We start from the raw sequence: 12,362 nt of genomic DNA on the forward strand, positions 1-12,362 counted from the left end.
TGTGGCTTGTATTTTTCTTTTTACAGACTTGGGATTCAGCAGTTTGTGCACCCATTCCTTACACAATTCTTCGTTAATTTATTATTTAGCTGTAAGGTGTGAGTCTGTTGTAAAGGCTCACCTTCTAGCACATTCACTTCACCAGATGCACCTTGTTTCTTTTCCTCACCTTTGATTGGGTGTGGTGCTTGGCCTTAATTGCACTCACCTGTCACACATTATATGTCACACAGTATATAAGGACTGCACTCACCTACCCCTCACTCTTTCTTCACTCCCACATGGGGCGGCAGCTGAGGTGAGTTTCTCTTTGAGTCTCCTGAGTTCATGTATCATTTTGAGTTACTTAAATCATACTTTATGTCCTTTTTAGAGAGAGCAGTCCATGTGTGTCTTTCTTTCCTTCCTTCTTTGCCTTATTGATTTGAGTTGAGAATAAAAGGAGAACCCTGTGAATAATTCTGAATCAGATGGCTGCTTTTTCTTATTCTAACCAGATGAGCCCATGATGCTGATTGCTTCAGCCCTGAACCTTCCTTCCTTCAAAACAGAGTCTGTGGTGGAAGGACCTACTCACTGGACACTTGAATAAGTCCACCTTTCCAGTACCAGGTTGGACTCACTGATTGCCTTCAGAGCTGCCTTTAATTCTTTTGTAGATTCAACAATGTGCTGGAAATGTTCCTCTGAGATTTTGGTCCATATTAACATGAAGGCTTCACACAGTTTCCATGGTGACATCCCAAATGTGCTCTATTAGATTGACATCTGCTGACTGGAGGCCTTTTGAGTACAGAACACTGAGCTTTGTGCCATAGTGCGTTACTCAGATAGGTACACTGTGGTCATAAAGGGATGGACATGGTCAGTAACGGTACTCGGGTAAGCTGTGTTGCTTAAATGATGCTCAGTTGGTTCTAAGGAGTCCCACATTTCCTGAGAAAATATTGCTTTCCAGTCTTCAGTATTACCATTCTGATATTTGGCATCAAGAAGGTATTTTTACTCAGAGCTCACTGATAGTTTCTCGTTTTCAGTCTCTGAAGAGATGTTTGTTGGGAACCTCAGCCTGTCTGCCACCAACAGCCATGCCACATTCAGAGTCACTTAAATCACTTCTTTTTCCCACTCTGATGCTCACGAGGTTTTCTTGACCATGTCTACGTCCCTAAATGCCCAGAGTCAGTATCACAACAGTCAGGATGTTCTGTGCTACCAGTGCCTGGAGGCGGCTGCTGTACAGAACAAAGCTGGTCAGATGTCTAAACTCAGACCCACTTCAGTCTAGGTATGTAGTGGGTAAACTGATTTATTTGTTGAATGAGTAGTGAGCAAAGGTGAACAGAAAAGCAGAGAATATTGACTACCTTAGATTTTCTAGGTCCTGGAAGGAGCCTTGTTCAATAAAGTCGAGGATGTTTAATCGGAGGCTGAGCTCTGTTATCTTCAACAGTTTACTGAGAGACCTCTTGGTTGCTTGGTTCAGCAGGCTGAGCTGGGTGAGGGCACTGAATGCTTTTGACTCATCTGCAACTTGAAAAATAAACTGGCACCAGTCTCTTCAGAGGGATGAACCACTTATGGTCAGTGTTGTGGATTTTGTTCTTATCAAAGCTAAATAAAACCGGGAGGTTATGCAGGCCTTTGAATATGTCCTGATGAGCGGTGAGATTATTTCGATTCAGGGTTTTGAGAACCCTCAAACATAGTACTGGTGGGATTTAGCCTGAGTGTGTTCCCCTTACCCAGTGACAACTGAGCCACATCTCCAAGATTTGCATCCGGAATAATAACCACTTCCAGGGATTACGTTCCACGAACCTGGAGTTGGGTTCAGATAACTTGGATCCTTTTCAAGTTAACCGGTTTCAAATTAGATTCAGACAAAACTTAAAGTGCAAGAGATGCTACAAAAACAAAGAAATGCAACATTGCATGAGCTACACATACATATACTTATTATTTTACAGAGATTTCTTCATAAACAAAGAAAAAAGCCCCAGGAGAACTTCTGGATGTTATTTACTAAGAGATTGAGATACCTAAGAGTTGAAGAACCTCCAACCTCTTCACAGCTGAATGACTTGAGCATGTTGAGAGACAAATCAAGTTTCTGAACCACAGGAAGGATCAGAAGGAGGGTTCATAGGTGAGCACTTGCATCGTGGTGGATGTGTGAGATGTTGTTGGTTTAGAACATCCAGGATGTCCAGGTCTCTGAATTCTCCACCTTTTAGAGAAACTAACTGGTTCTAGCTCTGCTCCAGGTGTTTCAGCCTAAGCGATTCACCTGGGATCTCTGATCTTGTTCTTCTACAAGTTGATTGTAGTTTGTTATCAGGGAGGATGCTAACAAGATCACAGAGGTTAACAGAGTCACGGTTTGGCCACCACAGGACTTCTGTCTGGGCATTTAAAGCCAAGAGTACAGCAGGCTGAGGTGCTGAGCAGAAGCACAACAGCTCACAGCATCTTGACATCACAGCTGCTTCAAGACTGCAGTGAGGTCAGGCCTGAGAAATCTGAAGGTGCAGCAAGCTTTATTGGCTCCAACAGCTAAACACGAACGGATGTTCATCACTATGAGAGAGCTTTTCTTTGCATTCTTGTTGTCACGTACAAACTAGTCAGTGATGTAGTCAGTGGCTGATCTGTGATGATGGTAACGCACTTTTATCTTGTGGCTGATGTCTGAGGAAATATAACCCACGTCGTGCAAAAGATCACCCCGGTGAGTTTCTGCCGTTTCTGTCATTCGTGTTGTTTTCCTTTGTATTGTCAGCACTAACCCCAGGGATGCTCATCTGGCTTTGTCCACTTGAGGGCGCTATCATCTTGGCTCTTACTGTTCCCGAAACAAGAAAGAAAAAACACCCAAACAGGCCACAGACGCATGTTTTTCTAAGAAGCATCCAGATTATTTAATTTCACAGGGGTGGATTTTTTTTCTGGATGCTTTTGCAGAAATTTTCTGTAAATTAAAGGGATTTTTTTTCCAGCCAAGGAGAAAATCTACAAATCAAAGATTTATATTATTCTTTCATTTTCTCCTTCTACTACTCTTAGTAATACAAACTACCTTGCACTGATAAAGACTTTCAGCATCTTCATTCGACCCTATATAATCATTGCCTCTGGTTTAATAATCTATTCATTATTATTATTATTATTATTATTATTATTATTATTATTATTATTATTATGTATTTATGGGGATTTCTTTAACTATTTGTTTTTTTTTCTGATGTTCATAGGAGAGATATAAATCTAGTCTAAATTTCTTTATATGTATAACAACAATAAAAAACTATTCTATTCTAATTATAAGAATAAGACCTAAAATAGATAGAAGAAGAGGACTGTTGTTTTTCATCTTGTTAGTTAGTGCAATGACAAATCATACAGTTTCCATGCACCCATCGCCTTCTGCTTATCCACTTCAGCCACCTTTCCCAGCTGCCATAGGGTGAAGGCCGGGCGGGTCGGCTGTCTGTTGCAGAAAACGAAAACATAAATTCAAAGCTTATTGTTCTTTCTTTAGCAGGAAAAAAACGTGTGATATTGCAGGGACTAAATGTTGAATTTGCTGTTAAAATGAGCGGACAGTCATTTTTGGCCTGACCTCTTGAGGTCGAACATCCAGCGGTGGCTCTTCTGGTCGTGGCAGCTGACCTTTGCTGCTGCGTCTGGAGTGTGATGGTGGTGACGGGGCTAAAAGACGTGGGGCAGCCCTGCTCTCTGCGTCAGTCCTCGGGGGAGACAGGTCTCAAGTTTAGTTTATGTGGAGGTCGGCCCCGCAGCCAACCTTAGTAGTCGCACAGGTAACCCAGCCGATGGGCTTTGGCTTTAGGAGCTGCTTCACCTTTAGGACAACGTAGGCAAATTCAGGTCACGGTGCCTCTTTGGATCTATTTGTCTTTTTTTTTTCTCCCCTGTTTTTCTTTCTATCGATAAAGACTACAATGATAGCATTTGGCTTTGTGATTGCTCACCGTGCAGCAAAATGTTCAAATTAGTACCTTTTCTTTGCAAATATTGATTAAAATCTTCCCATTTTTCATTATTTTATGTGTCTTAACCCCTATTTTGCTCTGTTTTTGAAAAGAATGGATGTGTTTGTGTGTGTAATCCATTTTATTTTCAGCCCAACACGACATCATCCATATAAAAACATTAGCCTTTAAAACATTTTACATTAATTACATTTATTTTCAGTACAATATTTACAAATCAGCTCAGAGGATTATCTCTTGTCATGATCATTAATGTGCACAATTGTTTAAATTCGCCTGTTAAAAAAAAAAAAAAAAAAAATAATGCTGATGTAACATTTTTAAAATGTCTAAACGTCCTTTAGTGTATCAGAAAAAAAATCCTCCAGATTTTTCAGTCATTCTCTGTTTACTTTATACGGTGCAAAATGTTTCTGTGAACAACTGAGAAACACAGCGACTTTTTTTTTTCCAGCTGATGAAAGTCTGAGGCATGCCAGTAACCAAAAACAAAACTACACGTGAACCGCTGGATGGGTTCTGTTATATTACAGCCAGAGGAACAAGCAGAGTTTCAGTTGTCGGTAGCTGTTAAAGGGCTTGGAGGACAGTGGGTTTCGAGTCGCTGTATGGATGGGGGTCTCTTTGGGGGTTTGGCAGAGGAGGAGATGTCGGTGAACACTACTGATCGGCCGTCGGGGCAGAGCAGGACGCTGGAGTCGGCCTCACACTTGGTGGTTCTGCTTGCCCACAGAGCCTCAGCAGGACTGGGCCTCAGGCCAAGGCCACCAGGAGACAGGACCTCTGTGTTCACCACTGACGCCTGACTCATCTTGATCAGCATGTCCAGCGACTGTTTACGACTCTCAAGTGAAGCCCTTATCACCTTCCTCGCGCTCTCGTCCTCCTCGTCCTCTCTTCTCTCTATGAGCTCCTCGTCCTCCTCCTCTGTCTCAGTTGCGTTTTCCTTAAGACCCCCATCTTCCCTCCTGCTCTGATCGCCAATCGACTCCGTCGAGTCCCTCTTTACTGACAGGTCGAGAGGCCCATCGCTCTGCCGAGCTGTTCGCTCCAAAGCCTGGTGAATGTGAGAAAGCTCGCTGCGGATTTTGTTAAGGTGCTCCCAGAGATGTCTCTGGGCAGGAAGGTCTTCCTTCTCTAGGTGGGAGATTTTGCGCTCGGCCTCGTGGTACTCCTGCAGCGCCTTGGAGAGGTCACCGAGCAGAGCAGCGACTGACTCAGACGCCCCGATTGTCCTGGCGGCAGCTGAGTCCTGGCTGTTGGGTCTTCCACAGGTTGAGAGAGAAGATGTTTCGCTGGTGGGGCTGGTGAGAGGATCGTTGTACCACAGCTCAGTGGGCCGACCTTGAACATGAGCATCCTGCAAACTAAGAGAGTGAAAGAAAAGAGTTAAATAAATACTCCTAAGAGGTCTACACCACAACTACTACCAATTTTATTACAAAAACAGTTCTGAGCTGTTTACCTGTCCGAAGAGAAGAGAAGTTTGTCTGTCCCCACATTAAGAGTCGATGCAGTTTGAATATTTTTCAGAAGGTCTAAAGTCAAGCCCAAGTTTGGCTTCTTCTCCGCAGGGGCCTCTTGGTTTCTTAAAGGAGCTCCTGCCCTCTTCAGACCCCAGCTTGCTCTGCCTTCCTTGGCTGCAGCCTGCAGTTTATCCCCCAGCCTGTAGCCCTGATCAGGGGAGTCTCTCTGAGGTGACACCCAGCCAGCGGGAGTGATGGTAGATCCCGGCCTCACAGCAGGCACTTTCCACAGATTGACTTTGGGCTGGAAACTGGACAGAGGACTTGCTTCTAGAGTGTTTGTTGATGTCTTGAGAGGCTTGCTGGTGTCGGTCTGACTGGATGCCTGTCCGAATGTGTGCTCGCACAGGAAGGGGTAGTATAGTCGAGGGGGGATGAGAGTTCGATCTGCGTGTGCGCTGGAGGCTGGGTGTATCAGCTGAGCGGCCGAGGCCAGGAAGGGGAGCTGGGCGAGCTGTGCGTGGGTCTGGGCTGTGACACCGGAGGCTGCGGTGGGAATAGCTGAGTTCATGTAGGAGAAAAGGCCAGGGCTGATAGGATAACCTACCCCAAGCACTGAAAGGTTAAGCCCAGTGGGGTCCTGGTAATCCACCAGGTTTGGTGGTGGGGGGTAACAGGGGATTGAATTATTTACTCGAGGCTGAGGACCTTCAGCTTTGGCTTTAGTGTGGCTGGATGCCAGCAGCCGCCACTGCTCCGACAGTAACCCGGGAGCTGTTAGGCATGTCTTTGATAGCTTATAATGTCTCAGTTGGGCCTCTACCTCCACAGAGCGGGCTCGTAAAAACTGATCTTCGAGAGAGAGCATGTCATCGAGCTCTGAATCTGGCTGTTTTGTTTTCTTCCTAGTGCTTTCTGCTGCTTCACCTCTGTCGCTATCACCGGAGCTTTCTTTGATCAGCCCAGCGATCTCTACCCCCTCTCCTCGTCCCTCTTCATCTTCTGGTCCCTGGCTGTCTCTGCCCTCGCCATCCTCCTCTGCAGACCTCCTCTGACCCTGCCTTTCCTCAGTGCGAATCACCTGCTCTAGCTCATCCTTTCCGGGAGCGTGCAGGCCATGGGCCTGCTGAAAGGGCCGGAGCTGCTCTGGGTGCAGGATGTTGCCCTTTTTATACGGCCAATCTGACTCTATAAGCAGGGACAGAGAGTTCTTGCACAGGCTGTACTTCATATGGTTGTACAGGTGAGACTTCTCCATGCAGGTGAAGGGGCACTGGAAGCACTTGTAGTTGTAGGGTTTGCCCCACGGTCGGGGGATGTAGTGAGGCTTCTTCGGCTTGCGCTCCTTGTGTTTGCTGGCTGACGTGACTTTGCAGGTGTCATCCTTGGACATGGTTGAGTCTTGATATTTCTAAAGAGCGTGTGATTTAAATTTTGACAATTCAAGCTAGACTTTGAGATATTTCTTCAGAGTACATTTCATTTGTTGTGAGGTTTTCCTTAATTTTGCGAGTAGGTGGCGATGAAGAAGAGCATCATCTTGGTCAAATTGCAGCTGTACCTGTGAAATAAACAAGAGAGTGGATCGTGAATGAAAGCACAGACTGTATATATGATGTTTTGTTCTCTGCGAGTCAGAAGGAGGGATGCGGTTTTCATTTCTGTAAGAAAACAAACTATGAGAGGTAAAGTTCTGCGTGCACTGAAGGGTGATTTATGCCATTATGCACATATGTGTATTATGAGAGAACATTTGTTTTCTGCCCAAGCCGAGGGTTGCCACTAACCTAACTGCAGGGAGGCCCACGCTGCTCTGTTCTCACTGTACCTGCCACTACTCATTAGTTCCAGTGCAGTACCAGGCACTAGCAGGGCCCAGGGCTGGGGGCAAAGAGGGCTGTCACGGGGGACTCTGCACCTGTGCAGTGGGGTCTCACAGCATCCACAGCCCTGCTAGAGTTCTGGGGCCAGGCCCTCGAAGGCCGGCTACAGGCACCGCACGGCCATGCCTGGGATTGCACAGTGCTGGTACGCGAAGGAGAGAAGTTGGGGGTTTGAGGCCCGATTCCTAATGAGAGCCTGGCATCATGCCTATAGGGCGTCATTAGTGCCAGGACTGGGATCTGGGTCAGGACACGGTGCATAGGTTCCACTGCCTCGACTTACCAGCTCTACATTTAGACTGGGGTCATACTTGTTAGGCAATATTAGCAGGGATTATAATAGGTAGCATTTAATTGAATTGAATTTCCTTCTGATTGGAAAATATCAAAATATACATATATTTATTTACAGTTAGACATGTCTTACAAAAGAAGCCAACAAAACCTTTAAACCTGAGCACCTTTAAATATTATTACTGAGCTTTTACACTACTTTTAAACATTATGCTTTGTTTTATGAATAAACAGGCAGATTTATTGATTAATTTTATTTTTAATTTTCTTCTGCATGTGTTAAGCAGGCTTGTCTTTTGGATTTAAGAACAAATAGTCCCTTTAGAATTTTTTTTTCCCTTATTCCACTCTCTCTTTTTTTGCTCCTCTTCATCTTTTATTTCATTAGTTCAAAATTTAGTTTAATTAACACCACTTCATTCCAATCCTTTCAGATAAATTCAAAAACATTTTTTCCCCATCTGTGAAATTGCAGAAACTTTGTGATCTCTTTGTACTGCGAGCGAAGCCATTGGGTGAAGCCTGCAGTGAAAAAGAAGATGCAAGCAGGCTAGTGCTCAGTTTAAAACACTCTGCTTTGGGGGCTTTTATTTTGCCGTTTTTTCCTCGGGACTCTCAAAGATGAAAGTCTACGTAAAGTTCAGGGTCCATGCTGAGGAAAAAAGAAACTTCACCAACTCTTTTTTCTTTAATGCACGGATCTCTTCCAAGACTAGAAACAAAGGAGAGCCAAGCAAACACAGGTGACGGCGTGGATCATCATCTGTGAGACCATGAGACGAAGGCTAACAAAGGATGGCTGCTGCTCACCACTTTCCCAACTGGACCCCCAGAACTGGCCCGTTAGTGGATGACCATTTGACTGGCTCACTTGTCCGCCCCGGGGGTCTGACCTGAGCTTTGGGCTCATAATGGAGTCTAACAGCTGCTGCTGCGAGCCAATCAATAAAAATCATTTTTACAGTAGATTTTTTTTTTTTTTTCCCCCTCTTCTGGTCACCGCTATCCGCTCTCCTCTCACTGACTGCGCTCTTTGGCCCCCCCGCTGCCCATATCTGAACCCTGTGGTCTTGTTTTAAGCTTTTAGGGACTATGATCAAACAAGCTTAACAGCTTGAACATCTATTGTTGCAATTAAGGAGGCTCACCACACTAAAAGCTTTGACAAGTTACATGCTACAGCAACCACACCGCTGACAGCAGAAAGGGACTTGGTTATTTTTTTAATGCACAGGAAGTCGATGCACGCAAAGACTGCAGGGGAAATTATTTTTAAGCTCTCGTGTTTAATAAATTCATTAAGTTTAATACTTTACCTAAGATGATAGCCCGGGTGAGCTGTCACTCCCTCTGAGGAAAAAGTTCAAAAAAAAAAAAAAGAAGACAAGAAAATTTTTATGTTGACTTTCTTCTATGATTTAAAAAAAACATGAATTTCTGTAAATTTACAAATCAAGTAATATTGATATATTTGCATTTAATTTTTTAACCAAATTTAATAGAAATTAAAATGATGAATTAAAATAAGCTGACAATAATTCATTATAACACCACAGAAATGTATCTATCCAGTAATATTAAAATACATACATATATATAAAAGATTCTCATTTTAAATCAAAATAGTAATGTAGTTTAATTAAATCTATAAATAATGACATCAAAGCTCACTTTTTTCAAAATTAAAAAAAACAAAGGCATGCAGCAGGACATAAAACAGCATCAAACATTTCTGCCCTGCAAACAAAAGCAGCATTTAAACAGGCCTCTGCTTAACTTCCCTCTAAAATATCGCTCAGCCTTCACAAACAAACCTTGCTTCTTAAAGGAAAGGAGGAAACGTATTCATTCATACCTAAAGTGAGGTCCCGGTGTGGCTGTCTGTCACTCCTCTGCAGCGGCAGGGCAGCGCGTCCCGCTCAAATGGGAGCGCAGGAGCGAGTGTGGAGATATATATTGACTGGGAGCATTACCCCGAGGCGCTACAATACAGCAGCTTCCCCCCCCCCTCTCTACCCTGTTTGCTTCCCCCCTCTCCACCTCTCTGGATTGTCAAGTGTGGTCTCCACCTTGCAGTCAGAATGCAATATAACAATTTACACAATGCTGGCAAAGGTTAGGTTAGTGATGGCTTCTTGTTACAACATAACAGAGGACAGAGGGGGTTAAATCCTCCATAACTGATACGTAATACTAAGAAGACTGACTTCTAAGGCTGACTCTGGATATTCAGTATTTTATTATGTTGGATTATGAGAAAAAGCTCTTATGAATGAACTATTTTTAGGCTTTTTACTTAAACATTGTTTAAGCTTCCTTGATTCTAATATCTGTGGTTTTAATTATAAGCCTTTAATTTTTAATAATCAAAAGTTACCAGAAAATATTCCTTCTTTTCATCTTATCTTGTGTATACTAAGCATTAAAGTCCACAGTGGAGGTAAAGGTGTGTATTGTGGAGTGGTTAGTGGCTGTTTCCGCATCACCCGTCTTTACCTCCATCACCAGCTTCTTTTAAGGAACCTGTGCTGAGGATGATCAGTGCAGCGTGTCGGGGAACGGGTGGTGTGAGCTACAGCATCTCATCCACAAACAGTGACTTAGACATGACGCTTGCGTGCACATATTCCCAGTTTAATAAAAGCCGTGTACACAGTGTACTCCTTTTATGTATTCCAGAGTAGGATGTTTGCAGTATTTTCCAGGTGAGAGATATGCTGACATGATTTGGGTTTTCAGAGCAGCCTCTGGGCATGTATACAGTACATTTTAGATTTGCCTGTTTTGGGTCAGGTTTGTCCACCAGTTTGCATTCTCACCTCAAAAGTCTCCACTTCTACAGGAGCTGGTTATCAACAGGTTTTTGGATATGCAAAAATACTGCCGGCTCAAACCTTTTCAAGAGCTTTTACAGCTTCGAATTCATGTCTGTGCATGTAAACGCGGACATTCTCACTCCTCTCCTAAATCTAATCCCAGTTTCTCAGTCTCCTCTCTTCACCCCTTTTTCATTCTCCCTCCTCCATCCATCCCTGACTCTCGTAGCCTGTGGCGGGCTTTGGGTCGACTTCAGGTTCTTCATTTCTCTCTTCGGGCTGGGTGGGAAGCATGCACGCAAGCCCCTTTGAGAAATGTCAGTGTCCGTGTGCCGGGAAAGTCGGGGGCCCTTCACGAGCCATCGGGCCTGCTGTCACACAGAGACGGCCAAATGGAGACTGACAGGCCACTCCATAGAGCCTAACCATCTGTACCAAATGTGACAGCAGGGGAAAGAGGATGTCTGGTAAATCAGGAGGAACGACAGGAGTGCACTGTGACACGAGGAGGAACTAGAGAAGGAAGAGAAGCAGGAGAAACAAAGATCCCTCACTTCTTAGTGTGGCCACGTGGGAGCAGATGTCAGGGTTTTTTCTTGTTTTTTCCCAGAGAGTAAGGAAGCATTTCACTCCAACTGCAGGAACACTTCGGACAAAGTGTCAGTTTCTCCTGTTAAGTTCAAATGTGCAGAACGAGAATTGTCTCCTTCCTCTTCATTTCACTCAGTGTCTTATTAGCATCTCACTGACTTTCTTTTTTTAAAAGAGGTTTAAATGCTTCACCTTTGCATGAGTGTATAATAAATGTTGCATGCAAAATTACTCAGAATAAAGGTAACAGGACAGAAAAGGGGATTTTTTTTATTTACCAAAGGGTCTAAACTTTCAGTGTTTTACTAGTGTGATATAAGAGTAAGAATAATTAAATCGAGGCGATTGTAATACTCTATTGTTAATAAATTCATCAATACTTGTGCAGTAGAGTCATAAACACTCCTAAACTTGTGAAAATCCTTCCTAGAAGAGTTGAAGCAGTTTTTGGACATCATATTAAACCTAATGGATTAAGAATCAGATGTCACTCAAGTTTATATGTATGTAAAAGCAGACAGATGAGCACTTTTGGGAGTGTAGTGTCTGTGTCGTCACTGCTGCTCTGTTCTCTTGTGATGTCCATGCATGCTTGTGGAAGAGAGTGAAGGCCCCATGACAGAACCACACAGCTAAATATAAATCATCACAGATGGAAAAAACAACTTTTTTTGGACTACAGTGACAAAACTGCAGTTAACATTAGACCAAATATCAAAAACAAAGACACTGTTATCCTGTTTGGCACCACAGTAAGTGCACCAGGGTTGAGTTTGCATGTTTTCCCAGAAGATCATGTTTCAAAGTGTTAGATTGGCTGCAGGTTAACAGTTCACAGAGAAGTATCACTCATCTGAAGAGATGTTACAAGTATAAATGTTCTCACGTAAAGCTGTGGATAACTCAGTTAGCAATCTAAACTTGCAGCAGCAGAATCACCAATCAATGGGAACATTTTGTCACCGCACTCTGTCGTCTGTTATTTCCAAGTATTAGACTTCCAATAATAAATTATTGTGCTGCATTTTGAACTTACTGAGCCACAGTTTGATATGAATTTAAAATGGCTCATGGCCTTGTCTTGTGCTGCTCAGAAATATAGTACTGAGTATGGCACTGCATTTGATTGTTAGTCTGAAGATTGCAAATGATTCAGAGGCTGTAACGTCTGAAATTAATTATTTTAGTCGTTTTGTTCTTGCTTTTTGTTTTCTTAAGTGTAAGTATTTATATTCTAGACTCTGTTTTTTTTAATTAAACTTGCTGCACATGCTCCTAAATTACCAGAAAAGTTGACAT

General features: G+C 43.3%; 1 protein-coding gene across 1 annotated transcript; it reads right to left on the minus strand.

The window, feature by feature from the left end:
• Nucleotides 1-4,131: 4,131 nt before the first annotated feature.
• Nucleotides 4,132-9,567, minus strand: prr35 (proline rich 35). Its single transcript, XM_086303348.1, has 4 exons — nucleotides 9,512-9,567; nucleotides 8,973-9,006; nucleotides 5,479-7,040; nucleotides 4,132-5,380 (listed from the first exon to the last, which is right to left on the minus strand). The coding sequence occupies exons 3-4, from the start codon at nucleotides 6,870-6,872 to the stop codon at nucleotides 4,567-4,569; spliced, it is 2,208 nt and encodes a 735-aa protein (XP_086159474.1). The 5' UTR covers nucleotides 6,873-7,040; nucleotides 8,973-9,006; nucleotides 9,512-9,567; the 3' UTR covers nucleotides 4,132-4,566.
• Between the last annotated feature and the right edge of the window lie 2,795 nt (nucleotides 9,568-12,362).

Source organism: Aulonocara sp. 'chitande type north' Nkhata Bay, linkage group LG8 (assembly GCF_057382095.1).
Source record: "Aulonocara sp. 'chitande type north' Nkhata Bay isolate Kocher_YH1m ecotype deep benthic linkage group LG8, A_spYH_male_GT1.1, whole genome shotgun sequence".
Classification (NCBI taxonomy): Eukaryota; Metazoa; Chordata; class Actinopteri; order Cichliformes; family Cichlidae; genus Aulonocara; species Aulonocara sp. 'chitande type north' Nkhata Bay.